This window comes from Rhineura floridana, chromosome 2 (genome assembly GCF_030035675.1).
Source record: "Rhineura floridana isolate rRhiFlo1 chromosome 2, rRhiFlo1.hap2, whole genome shotgun sequence".
In the NCBI taxonomy this organism is placed as follows: domain Eukaryota; kingdom Metazoa; phylum Chordata; class Lepidosauria; order Squamata; family Rhineuridae; genus Rhineura; species Rhineura floridana.
The window spans coordinates 88808405-88822744 of record NC_084481.1 but is presented as its reverse complement, the minus strand read 5'-3'; the positions used below and the strand labels follow the sequence as shown (position 1 = coordinate 88822744).

Here is a 14340-nt window from a genome sequence, read left to right as displayed (position 1 = left end):
TTCTTGGACCATCCGCTGTTTCTCATCCTAACCTACCTCACAGAGGTGTTGCAAGGATAAAATTGGGGGGGAGAACCATGTTTGTATGCCTGCTTGAGCTCGTTGGAGAAAAGGTGGGGTAGATATAATAAATAAATAAAGTGGTCCCCAGGGAGAATGAGTCCCTTAGGTTCAAAAAGATTCCCCAACCCTGCCTTGGAGAAAGCGAAGAGAACCTCCAGCAGTGGACTCTACAACGAAGGATTCTCTATAGCAGGGATAGGAGCCATGTCATCCTCTAGACCAGACTTTCCCAACCAGTGTGCCTCCAGATGTTGTTGGACCACAACTCCCATCTTTCCTGACCATTGGCAATGCTGGCTGAGGCTGATGGGAGTTGTGGTCCAACATCTGGAGGCACACTGGTTGGGAAAGGCTGCTCTAGACGCTGTTGGATGCCAACTCCCATTATTCCCAGTCAACATAGCCAATGGTCAGGAATGATGGGAGTTGTAGTCCAGCAGCACCTGGAGGGCCACAGGTTAGCCATTCCTGCTTTATAGTGCTGCTGCCTTCTTTTTAAACACAGGCGATGCTTTCCCCATCACTGATGTTGGGAAAAGAGCTTCATTCTTGCCTGCCATAGAGCTTTTAGAGCAGGGTTAGGCAGCATGTGGGACTTGTTATTTATTGCAGGTGGGGAAAGTTTGGAGAGGGAGAGAAAGTAAGGGCTGGAGGGAGTAAACCTGAGTGGATGGAGTGATGGAAGAAGGAGGGAGGGAAAAAGCTCTGTGCAAGAGTTCGGTTCAGGCCTCTGGCACAGTGATTTACCCCTCTCCTGGCAATCTGCTAATGTAACCTGCTAATCACAGAGTTTTAAATTTATTCATCACCTTTGAATGCCATCCTTTTTCTATGGAATTCAAATTAGCGTTTTAGCCTACCAGCGGAGGCAAATTAGGCTGAGAGATAGTGAGGCCCAAGGCCACTCAGCCAGATTTACAACTGACTGGGGATCGGAACATAGATCTGCCGTGTGGCTGTAAACACACTAGTCACCAGATCAAAACGTTTCCATTTACCACACCTGAAGGGGGAACAGATTGATCTGCCAATCTGCTGCAAAATCTCTTTGAAGATAATTAAAAAAAACATGCTCAAGCTGCTCCCAGGAGGTTTAACAGTAAAAAGGGGCAGCGTTTGACTTGCATTGTGTGCCCCCATTTTCAGAGAGAGAAGCGGAGACACACTGGAACAGCAGAACGGGGAGTGTGGTTTCTGAAAGTTCCCGAAATGGCTGCTTTAGAACTGCAACTCCCTTGCAAAAGCAAAAAATCTTCTACAGCCGGATACCAACCAAGCCAGTGGAAGTGAATCCTACTTATTTCCAAGTCAACATGTTAGGATTACATCCTAGCAATCCAATCCCAAGCAGGTTTACTCAAAAAGTAAGTTCTGTCAGTAGTGCCTGGAGTCTTAACGGGATTCTTATTGTTTGTATTGGTTCAGCCTCTCCCTCCATTAAGTCACTCTCTCCTCCACTTTTTTACCTCAGCCTCTCCCTCCATTAAGCCACTTTCTCCTCTACTTTTTACCTCAGCCTATCGCCCCATTAAGCCACTCTCTCCTCCATTTTTTTACCTCAGCCTCTCCCCCAAGCCAATCTCTCCTACACTTTTTTACCTCAGCCTCCACCCATTTATACACCCTTGCTCACCTCCTCCACTTTTTATCTCAGCCTCGCCTCATCTTCCCCATTTTGCATCTCCCCACACTTTCTCCCTCAGCATCTTTTCTCTCTACACCTATTTGCCCAATTCCATTTTACCTCTATGGTCCATCCCCCACCTTAATTTAAAAAAACCCTCAAGCCCCACTGACTTGTGTGGGCTGCACCGTTGGTGTAAGGCAGCTCTGCCTGGATCCCTTTCAGCCTGAGGGTGCGCAGTGTGGAGCCTGTGGGGGGAGTGGCCAAGCTCCCTCAGCAGCCCCTTTTCCCCTCCTTCCACTCGCTGCTTCCCTCACTTGCCCCAAGAAAGACGGTCGAGCGTCGGATCCTACTTATCCACTGAGGCTCTTTCTCTCTACCGTCCACTTTCTTAGTCGAGGTGGTGGTGGTGGTAGATCGGACTGTTGTGACTGTAAGGGGATTATACAACGCACAGGGTTTTTGTTTTTGCTTTTTTGGCTTCTCCTGCCTGCCAGCCAGAGAGACAAGTTCCCATTTCCCCCCATTGACACAGCAGCTGCCACGCGAGAAGACATGGAGGCAAAAGATGTCTATAGGAAGCAGTTGGTCCTACCTCACTAGGGCCCCACGCAAGGTTGTATAGAGGAGGGGAGTGTTAAAAAATGATCCGCTCGGGGTGTCAAATACGCTAGGTACTCCACTGAGTAGTTGTAGCAGTAATAATGTTGTTGAATTTTTATTACTATTATCTGTGCCTAATAACTGCAGATTTGGAAAGGCAGAGTATGTGTTTTAATTAATAATTAAATAAACATATTTATTTTATTTAACAATAAATATTAAAATAATCAATAAAAACAGTTAAAAACAAGTAATTAAAACATTTAAAATACAATCAAAATCAGCAGTAAAGCAGAAAGAGATTAAAACACATCAACATCTATGTGTCTGGATAGGTTTACTGAAATAGAAATGTTTTAAGCAGGCACCAAAAAGAATACAGTGACGACATCTGCCTGATGGAAGTAGGCAAGGAGTTCCAAAGTGTAGTGCTGCCACACTAAAAGAATGATTTCTTGCAAATGCAGAATATGCATTATATGACACCTGTAACAGTGCCAGCTCTGCAGACCAAAATGGTAGAATGGGCATAAATGGGGTGAACTGATGATGCAAATAAACTGGTCCCAAGCTGTTAAGAGCTTATACACCAATAATAAAACTTTTAACTTGATCTGGTAACAAATCAGGAGTGCAGAGCTCTGAGCAGAAGTGTTTTATGCTGACAGGCTCTCACTCCGGAGGATTCTCCCCTCACCCGGAAAAAATCTTTATGAAAATTCACATTTAAATAAGCCATTTAGACATATTTTTGAACACATTTTCTCACAAAATATGCATTTCTAAATGTATTTTCTCTCAAAGCAAGCATGTTATGCACTTTTATTTTAGTGTATAGATAAGAAGTCAGAGCAGTGTGAAAACCAGCCGTGGCTGGTGCTCATTGGGACTAGTGGGATAGAAGGCAGGGAGACCAACAATGGGTGGAGCCAGAGCTAGGCTTCAGATCCACGTGTTGTTTCCAATTCGATCCCATTCCATCAAATTGAAAGTGGTTCCATCCTATGTTCATTTGTTTTCCGCTATCTTCTCCTTTAACCATTTCAATATTTCTCCTCCTGAGAAATAACAATACTTACGTCTTTTTTCTAACAATGTCTTCCTTTCTGAAAGGAAAGTGGCTTTCTCTCTGCCTGCCTGGTGCCACCCACCCAATACACCCCCTTGCCTGTTCCTCCTTCTCGCCCTGAATTGTATTGGATCCTCCCCACCCCCAGCCATGAAGAAAGCGAGAGAAGTGGAGAGATTGCCTGGTCAATTCACATTAGCAAAGCAAAGAGCAGACTAATTGGTTTCATCAGTGGTATGCTAGCTCCTTACATGCCATCCTGATCCTGGCTGCCATCCTGGGAGTTTGGAAAGGGCTGCCACTGCTTTGCGGTGCCAAGAGAACTGGGACTGTGAACCGAGGAGAACTGCGTGTGTGCCTGCCTATTGTTTGTTTCCCACTGGCTGCGGGCTTCAGAGTGGGCTTTTTTGTGTGTGTGCTGTTGTTGCTGCCACCACTGAGTGTACCAAATAAAAAAGGCAATGTTTGCTAAGCAAACACTTCAAACATTTCCTGCCCCAACATTGTCAATATCATTATCATTATATTTGACAAGGAAAAATCTGGTGTCAGTAAAAGTCGCAAAAACTCGCAGCACACAAGACTGGTCCGCATGATAACAAATGTACACACTATAGGGAAAATTTCCTTTACCAAATTAAAAACTAGCGAAATCCTCACCAATCCCTCGCCAGAGCCACTGACAGGCAGAGGGACCCCTGACTGGTTGTAAGTAGGGCAGCAGGCAGGTGAGAGCTGGCTGAGGGCAGACTGAGGCTGCAGTGCCCCATTTGCCCTAATGGACCAACCTCCACTAGGATAGCAACATTCCAGTTCGCACCTTCATCCAGGAAATGTAAATCAGATCAATTTGTATTGGACTTCACAGAGTTTGAATTCCTCAGCATCTCTAGTTTAACTAAATGCAGAGGTGATTTTGTATGTGTGTGGAGGGGGCTCTGGCCATCAGGTGGGTCAAGCATTAATTGCTGAGAAAGCAAGGGCTTGGTAACATTCCGCTCTTCACGTGCCTGGTACCTAGAGATGGCCTCATCGCCATGTGGTTAGAGCATTCACATAGGAAGATTTGATTTGAGACCATAGGAAGCAGTTGTCTGTTTTCACCCTTGTGGGGAAAATGCAGCTCTGCAATCTTGCAGGTTTGCCTACACTCCACCTTCTTTGGACTTCAGCAGCAAAAATAAGCTTTTGATCATATTTCTATTTCTTTTTCTTTCTAGGGTGAGTTGCTTAGTCCATGTCGGTGCGATGGGTCAGTGAAATGTACACATCAACCTTGTCTGATCAAATGGATCAGTGAGAGGGGATGCTGGAGTTGTGAGCTGTGTTACTACAAATATCACGTCATTGCCATAAGCACAAAGAACCCCCTGCAGGTAAAGGTACTCAAAATTATTTCAAAGTCCTTTCTTCTATTGTCATGGCTTGTGAGTGTGTGTGTGTGTGTTTAATGCTCTCCCCTATCCGTTGTTGGATTTTTGTGTGCGGCTTTTCATTATATCATACCTTGCACAGTGAATGGCAGAATTGGTCTTTCCCATTCTATTTATTTTTTCAAAAACATTGAAAAGAAGTTGAGAATCTTTTAAAAATATAGTCAAAAAATGTTAGGGGGAAAAAAAGGTAATCTTCATACTGGCTTAGACCTAGTCACCAAACCAAAAAAAGTCTTACATTACTTCCAAAAGATTCTCAAGCTATGGTGAGGCTTCGGTAAGCATGCACACAGCATACAGCACCTAGCACCTAGGCAGAATGATAATGCCAGTTGCCTTTTCCCAGCTCCAAGATCCATCTTCCTATTAACAGTAGGGCCCCACTTATACGGTGGGTTAGGGACCAGGCCCCCGCCGTAAATCGGAAATCGCCGTAAAGTGGAACCCATCGACGGTAATGGGTCACATTCCGCGGAAATGCCGAAAAATGCCGAAAAACCGCAAAATCAGCTTTAAAACGAGGAATTTCCCCTAATTGAAAGCCGCTGCATCAGCAGAACGCCGTAAAGCAGAACGCCGTAAAGCAGAACGCCATAAGGTGGGGCCCTATTGTAAATTTCAGCTGGCTCAGTTTGCATTGTCTTTTCTTAAATACTGCCAGCAGCTCACTTAAGTGAAGGCACTAGCTGTATGTTTCACTTATTGTCACAATGCATCTTGGGTTTTCTGGACGTTAAGTTTGTCATTCTTGTACCATTCTTATTTTGATTTATAACATTTGTATCTTGAGCCCAGTGGGTGGAGTCCAGAGATCCACTGGATCAAAAAACCTGGCACAAAGGCACCAATTGGATCATTGAACCATGTTGGTTCAATATTAGAGCCCATTAGCACTGCTGAGCCATTGCTCCTACACAGTTAGCTGGAAGAGCTAATTTACTGACAAGTAAGTCCTGTTCAGCAGAAGTTCTCAGAAACATTAATTAAAAGTTTATTTATTTATTTATTTATTTTATTTCATTTTTAAACCGCCCATAGCGAATAGCTGTCTGGGCGGTGTACAAAAGATTAAAAGTACAGAAATACAAAATATCACAATAAATAAACTGAAACAAAGAGATTTAAAATTGTAACATTAAACGCTTTAAAATGCCTGGGAGCATAGCCAGGTCTTAACCTGGCGCCGAAAAGATAGAAGCGTCGGCGCCAGGAGTATTTCTTCGGGGAGGCTATTCCACAATTCGGGGGCCACTACAGAAAAGGCCCTAGATCGCCTTTTGCGATCTTGTAGGTCCAATCCTTGTATTGCGCCTTGTAGGTCCAATCCTTGTATTGCTTCCTGATGTACACAGGTTGAGGATTAGTAATTATTTGCTGGTTAATTTGTCCTTGAATAGCCTCTCTTAATTGCCTCAATATCAGTATCTGTTCCTGGGTGGGAAGGGTTGTGCAGTGCAGTTGGACTTACTCCCAAGTAAGTATGTGTAGGACTGCAGCCTTAATTACTGATTTTCTCACATAATGTTTTTGCTATAAAAAAGAAAAAAAAAAACCAGAGGAAACCAGGAATTAATACACACACACCCTGAGAAACAGAAAATTACATAGAGGCTTTTAAGAGATGAAGGAGAAGAAGGGCTGAACCAATAAGGTGGAAGTGTTTAATTAAAGGCACAGAATCTCTTGATAGCATGTCTCCATTCTAGATAGCATTGAGTTTTATTACAAAAAGAACCACTCCAAAAATTAGATCTGACCCCAAAAAAAGACATAGGAGGATAACAAAGAAAAGACTGGAATGTAATCTGGATGCTCTGTAAAAAGTGAGTGAACAAAGAATGGGAATCTCGGAGAAAAGGGCTAGTGTGGAAGCAACCAGCACCTCTTAGATCAAAGGAGAGAGACCTCTTCTTTTCTGTTAATATTTTTGAAGCAAATCACAACAGTCTGTCAGCATTACTGTTCCAACTGAACATTTGTAATAAGAAGCTTTACAACAACTTAGGCAGTTTTAGTCGTAAGAATGAAGATTTTTGGGAAAGCAATAGAAGATTACAATAACATGGAAAGTTTGGCCCCTGCATTTCTCATATTACACTATCAAGTATGGAAATGCTTGGGAACAAAGGAATTCTGCTACCACAGGAATCCAGATTGTCTGGACCAAACCGTTAAAGTTAAAAGAGTGGCATGTAGATTGGTGTGAAGCCAATGATCTATTGTGAAAATGCAGATTTTGTAAGGATACGATGTGACTCGTGGACATATTCCTTTGCACAGTTAGTGCTAGCTGAGCACAGTTAATTTATATCACATAAACAGAAGCTTGTTTTCTTATGCCTTTTAAAAAGGGTTGGAGGGCAGCAGGGAGCACATCTCTATGTGTGCCCTCCTCCCACCCGATCAAATAAGTTTGCCTGCTGCCCGCTTTACCATCGTTTAGGTGTCAGGTTAACAAGTTTGCATTCACTCAGGCATTTTCAGGGTTGTGTCCAGCTAAGTCATACTCAGAGTAGGAGACCCATTGCAATCAATCAACCAGAAGAGGCTTGCTGGGTGGCGTGGAGCTGCTGTACTAGCTTCCTGTCAGCTGGGTCACTGTTGCTTACTGGGAGGGAGGGGCTAAGGTGGCGGGAAGGCCAGTGTGGTTCAAATAGATCAGCAGGAGCACTGGATTGGCTCTGCTGGTACATTTGCACCATGCCAACCTCCTCACCTCACCCTTCTTCCTCCTGATAAGCTGAGCAATGCTGATATAGAAATATCTTTAATTAATTAATGAACTAGGTGATCTAGCAAAGGGTTTAGCCCTTAGAAATGTAGAGGGAGGCATATATGAAGACTTCTGAGACAGTCGCCTATGGTCTGCCTCCTTTAACACCAGAGGTCAAGGCATTTCTGACCACCATAGATTTTCTTGTGTTTGTCACAGCCTCTTCACACACTATAAGAAATACAGATAATAGTGACTTCCCATCCTCTTTGTGCTTTTCTGTGTACGGTAATCTTAGCTACTTAGCTATTTATTTAAATACCTTGTATCCCACTCTTCAGCCCCCTCCCCAAAAGGCTCTTAGAGTGGCTTACAGTTTACTACAAACAAGATAGGCCTACATTTTTAAAAGACATGACATGAAAGGAAAATGAATGGGGAGGGAGGAAGAAATAAGCAAACTCTGATACAAATTCATAGGTACAAGTTCTTCTAATGATCAGCTATGGTGGAAACGTTCCAAGAAGAGGAAGAGCCAAAAGCTGCTGGTGTCACAGCTGTGCCAATGAGAGGTAGTGCTGGTCTCTCAGCTGTGCCGAGCCTGAGGTAGTGGCTGCTGCCAGGTGAGTCGATGGAGGGAGGAGCCTGGCTTCCCAGTAGATCTTGCACATGTCCCCCATATATAGAGATGCACAGGTTGTATCCACTTCAGGGACACATGCTTCTCTTCCTCTGTGGGGGAGATGTATGAGCTCCCACTAAGCACAATTCAGGGATACATGGAATGAGAATGACTTAATTGTTTGCAAAGCAGCTTTTCTTCCCTGGATATAAGGCTATGAGCACCCTGGTCTAAAATTAGTGTGTGCCAGGGGAAAAAAAAACCTCGTTCCTATCATAAAAAAACCTGATCAGGTAGTACTCAATTTGACTACAGCACAGCTTCAAAACTAAAGACCTGATACAAATCGACCACAACTGCAGTCAGTACCCGACACTGCCTAATGAACTGACAGGGAAGAAAATGAAGATGAAATGGTTCCCTTTTTATGGGTTCCTTTCTTTACTGCATTCTCAAAACAAAATCAGTGCAGCCTACCAGTGCTGCTGAATATTTGTTTTGTGCCCAGCCTGCTAGGCTCCAGCATTGAAAACAAACAAATAGGATATGCATTCTGGTCATGTGCACTTAGGGTAAAAACGTTTCAAAAAATAAGTTTATATACTACAATGTATCTTCACATATTCCCACACTGTTCGTGAATCTGAGAAGCACAGTTTGGTCCATGTTTCTAAAAAGTGAAGTAAACTTTTGGTCCATTATTTGAATAAAATGCTAATCTGTTGGTGTGTCTATGAGCTACCAGTTGTTCAGGCCAGATTGTTTAATGTCACACCAATCCACTGACAGGTGGATCACTGGAAGCCATAACAAAAGTTGTAGAGGAGCTGTGTGTCACTTGCATTGGCCTATTAAATTTATAACAAATATCCCCATTGAAGCATTCAGAAGAACAAGTGATGGCTTAAACTGCTGAGGGAGAACATGTCCACGCTGCCACTGACTTTCTCATGCTGACTACCTGGAAGATCCGAAGGTGGCTTCTAAGTGCCTTTGGGTAGACACATTTACAAGCCTCCTCTTTGCCTTATCAGGGTTCCCAACTGCAAGGGGCACATTCAGCCAAAAACACAAGCTTTCTTTAGACCTTCTGGGAAAGTCAGGGGTGCTGTGGCAGGGCACTGAGGGTAGGGCTGGAATGCATGCACCTGCTCTCCCTCCCCAGTTTAAGCCACATGATTTCTTTTCAGCAGAGCTATTTGTCATTTAATATGGAGAACCTGCAATTTGGCTAAACATATTGGAGCTCCTGAAACATAACCAAATCTGGAGGAGAGGAGGAAAATGGAGCACAATTCCCTCCCAACCTCATAGAGATATCTCCCACTATAGTCCTCTTTGGGCATTCAACCCCATACAGCTATAATCACATGAGGCAGGAGACCCTTCTCAGTGCTATCCAGCTATTGGGGTTATGTCTGCCATGGGACAGGCTCCCAAAAGCATTTAGACAGTCCTCTATTTTGAAGGGCTGCCAGAGAACAGCCCTCCATCTGAAGTCTGGTTTAAAAGATAAGGAACCTTAAGAAGGGAGATTGAATAGAGGTTTGAATTGCCCATCAACAGTTAGCAGCACCTGGTCAGCAGATGGAGCAGTCATGCGAGTTATTTGGTGTCTTTCCCACGATGACATGATGTAGGGATGGGCAAAAAATTCAATTCAGTTTGCATTTCAAGCTGAATCTATTAAATTTGCACTTTCTGAACCAACATGAGAACTGAAACAGCCATCCTTTGAAATTTGCACGTATTCAAATTTTGTGATGCAGTTTGCCAACCAAATAATGTTTCCAAAATGCATATATTAGGGGAAAGTGTGCATAAAAATGAATATATGAGTGAAAATAACATGCAAAATTGCATTATAAGACAGGAAACCGCTTGCAAAAATGTGTACATTTAGTTGAAATGGCCAACATAAACCTGTGTGTTAAGGAGAAATTTTCACTAAAAGGCTGGAGAATTTTCATGAGGATTTAAAAATAATAATAATCGTAAATTGTTGAAGAAATGTGGAGAACTGAATTTAAGATTGGAAAAATGAGAAATGGAGACAACCAAAACTGACATATTTTTCCATCCCTAATGTGAGGTACTGTATTTCTATTTAAATCATAGTAATTATTTCTAAATTTGCATCTATACATATATATCACCATATATACATTTTATCCATCTTTTTTGGTGATGCAAATCCTCCATTTTGGCAATGCAAACCTGGACTCCCTAATGTAGGCTGTCCCTATGAGTTGCACCCTTGAGTGCTCAAGATTGCAGCTCATGGAGTCTGCCAATACACAATGGGGAGTCTGCCCCAGCGCAGACATGCCCCTGGTGTGTGCATAGCATTGGGGAAGAGCCGGCACAAGCAGTAGAAAGAAAGAAACAGCCAATTTAAAGAGGCTTTAAAAAAAAGAAAGTTTAAGCAGACAGGCAGGCAAAGATGCATAAAAGGAAATAAAGAAAACTTTCAAATTCTATCTATCCTAAAGTAGGTACTTATAACAGGCTTCTGGTCTTCTTATGGGTAATATAGCCTCTTGGGTGTTCAACGAGATGGTGAGGAACAATGAAGAACCACAGAGTGCTGACAGTCCACTTTATAAGAATTCTTAACTCAGGTGGGCTCTAATTGACAGGTGGCTCTTAAGCAGCCTCTCAGAGGACAGCCACATCCATCAGGGAAGGGAGTTTGACACTTTTGGGAAGTTAAGTGATGTGCTGGAGATATTCCCCTTTCCTTGCTAGGTGGCAATCATTCCTTGCTTGTGCACTGAAGGGGAGATAGGACTTCTCTGCTGTAATGTAATGAAGGGCTAGAGAACTGTGTAATTTGAAAGTGACAGGCTGGCGTAGGGCAGGATTGTATTACTTCTCACCACATTGGCCTCTGCTGTCTGCTGCCCCACATCTGGTTCCCAGAGAGAGGCCCTGTACCTCAAGATGCCATCAGCCAACTCACTGCTTTCTTTTTGACCTGTCTCTCCCAAACTGCCACTTGCTTATTTTTTTGCATATATACACGCTTGCCTCCTCACTTCAACTGGGAGTCACTTTTTGAAAGTTCTGCTGACTGTCTCCATCACAACACTAGAGCAATCTTCCCAAATCCTGGTGCCCTCTAAGATATTGCCAGACTCCATCAACCCAGCCTGGACAATGGTCAACAATGATGGAAGTTGTAGTTCACCAAACCACATGTAGGGCACCAGCTTGGGAAGACTGCACTAGAGAGCTCTTCAGCTACCAGGAGACCATCTCCATTCTTGCTGATGAACAATCAACCAGACAACTTAGGCTATTAAGCAGTAATCTGCCTAACAATTTCCAGGAGGGCAGCAATGCCAGTCTGTTGCGGCAGAAACAACACCTTAAAGATTGACAGATTTATTACATCAGGGATGAAGATGCCGTTGGACCTCATCAGCCCCAGCCAATATCACCAAGCTCAGGGATGATGGGAGTTGTAGTCTAACAATATCTGGAAGGCCACTGGTTCCCTATCTCTGTATTATGGCATAAACCTTTAAGGATTAGTGTAGACTAGTCCACAGAACCATATCCCATAAGACATCTGTTAAGTCTTTTAAGTTGCAGCAAGACTCTTTATTGCCCCCCTAAGAAAAGAATCCTGGGCCAGTAAAGTTCCTGTAACAATAATGTTCTCATATTACATCCCTACTTCTGCTCTGTCCATCATTGCTGGACAGTTCAAAGCATCCTTTGGTGTGAGTATGTATGTGTGTTTGTGTGTGTGTTTAAAATCTGCATTTACAGATCTATAGATACTATCTAAGAATGTAGTATTCCTGAGATCTGGTAGGAAAACAGCAACCACAATACGCCATACTTAGCCTGAAGGGGTGTGAGTGCAGACTGCAGGACCTATGCAGCACTTAAAAAAATAAAAGCAACCAAACCTCTTCCTCAAATAAAACCACTTGTGCAGGTCCACAAGTGATTTCCAGGAAACCTTGCATGTCCTAGGAAACCTGCATTTCCAGACAACCTTGTACATTCATGTGGGTGGCCAGAAAAGCATGTTTGGAAGCTTCCTTGCTTCAGTGAAGTGGCCACTTAACTTGAATTGCTCTCATTAGATGAGCATTTTCTATCCTGAATAGCTCACAAAAAAACTCCATGAGAAAGGTAATGTTTCTACGTTTTTCTCTTGTGGAACTAATCAGAACATAACCTTAATAAACAAGCTAACAGCCCATCTGCATGAAAGAGCAGAAATTTCACCAAAGGACAAAAGGTTATGCCAGGCCCAGTACATGTTTCAAAATATCCCACAAATGGTCTTATAGAAGAAACATAGAAGATGCCCTGTTTAGAAATAATAAAAGCATCCTTCAGTCTAATAAAAGATCCTTCAGTCTAATTCATAATGCATTTGAGGGGGGAAATTGCCTTCTCTGCAAGCAAAAAGCAGAGATCTCTGAATACTTAAGCATGGGTTCTTTGTTGTTGTTGTTATGTGCCTCCAAGTCCACTACGACCTATGGCGACCCTATGAATCAGTGACCTCCAAGAGCATCTGTCATGAACCACCCTGTTCAGATCTTGTAAGTTCAGGTCTGTAGCTTCCTTTATGGAATCAACCCATCTCTTGTTTGGCCTTCCTCTTTTTCTATTTACTTCTGTTTTTCCAAGCATTATTATATTTTCTAATGAATCATGTCTTCTCATTATGTGTCCAAAGTATGATAACCTCAGTTTCATCATTTTAGCTTCTAGAGATAGTTCTGGTTTGATTTGTTCTAACACCCAATTATTGGTCTTTTTCATGGTCCATGTTATCTGCAAAGCTCTTCTCCAACACCACATTTCAAATGTGTTGATTTTTCTCTTATCAGCTTTTTCACTGTCCAACTTTCACATCCATACATAGAGATCGGAAATACCATGGTCTGAATGATCCTGACTTTAGCGTTCAGTGATACATCTTTACATTTGAGGACCTTTTCTAGTCCTCTCACAGCTGCCCTCCCCAATCCTAGCCTTCTTCTGATTTCTTGACTATTGTCTCCATTTTGGTTAACGATTGTGCCAAAGTATTGATAATCCTTGACAAGTTCAATGTCCTCATTGTCAACTCTAAAGTTGCATAAATCTTCTGTTGTCATTACTTTAGTCTTTTTGACATTCAGCTGTAGTCCTGCTTTTGTGCTTTCCTCTAACTTTCATCAGCATTCGTTTCAAATCATTACTGGTTTCTGCTAGTAGTATGGTATCGTCTGCATATCTTAAATTATTGATATTTCTCCCTCCAATTTTTACACCTCCTTCTTCTTGGTCCAATCCTGCTTTCCGTATGATATGTTCTGCATATAGATTAAATAAATAGGGTGATAAAATACACCCCTGTCTCACACCCTTTTCGATTGGGAACCAATCGGTTTCTCCATATTCTGTCCTTACAGTAGCCTCTTGTACAGAGTATAGGTTGTGCATCAGGACAATCAGATGCTGTGGCACCCCCATTTCCTTTAAAGCATTCTATAGTTCTTAGAAGCCACTTTTTTATGCACTGGGTGGACTTCATTTTCATAGGAGCTGCTTTTATTATTCTATATGATAACATTAGATCTTGAATATACAGAAGGATTAAGACAGTGATAGGAAACTCATGGCCCTCTAGATGTTGTTGGATGCCAACTCCCATCAGCCGCAGCTAGCATTGTCTATAGTCAGGGATGATGGGAGTTGTAGTCCAGCAACATCTGGAGGGCCAAAGGTTCTCACTCCTTGATTAAGAGATTCCTTCCTTCATCCATTTTTGCCTACATAGGTCCATAACCATAGGTTCTTCTTTGTATTGGTTCTGCTCTCTTTGCTTTTGTTTTTCCTTTTCCATGAGTTTTATTGGATCTCCCTTCTAATGGTTCTGAACTGTTCCTGGACTGCTGCTCTGTCAGCTTGCTCACTTCTCTTCATGGCATTGTCTGGTCTGCTCTGATGAGTCAATGTAATATAGTTGACCTATTTTACCTTTTCGAGTGTGTCAGATTTTTAGCCCTAGGCTTGCAAGCCCCCCTGTGATCTCAGACTGTTGATTTGCAAGCACATCACAGTGCATCTGACTTTAATTAGCTCAGCTGTTTTGATGCCACTGTGTCAGCTGCTCTATGTCATGGAAGGCTTTGCAAGTGTGACTCCTCAGAGTCCACAGAGAACTCTTTTATTCTGAATGCCATGATTCATGAG

General features: G+C 42.7%; 1 protein-coding gene across 1 annotated transcript in view; it reads left to right on the top strand.

The window, feature by feature from the left end:
* The window catches only part of MARCHF4 (membrane associated ring-CH-type finger 4), a 179408-nt gene that overhangs the window by 144994 nt on the left and 20074 nt on the right, over positions 1 to 14340 (top strand). The window contains exon 2 of the mRNA XM_061609225.1: positions 4580 to 4735. Coding sequence (XP_061465209.1) covers positions 4580 to 4735 — 156 coding nt within the window. The remainder of the gene's footprint in view (positions 1 to 4579; positions 4736 to 14340) is intronic.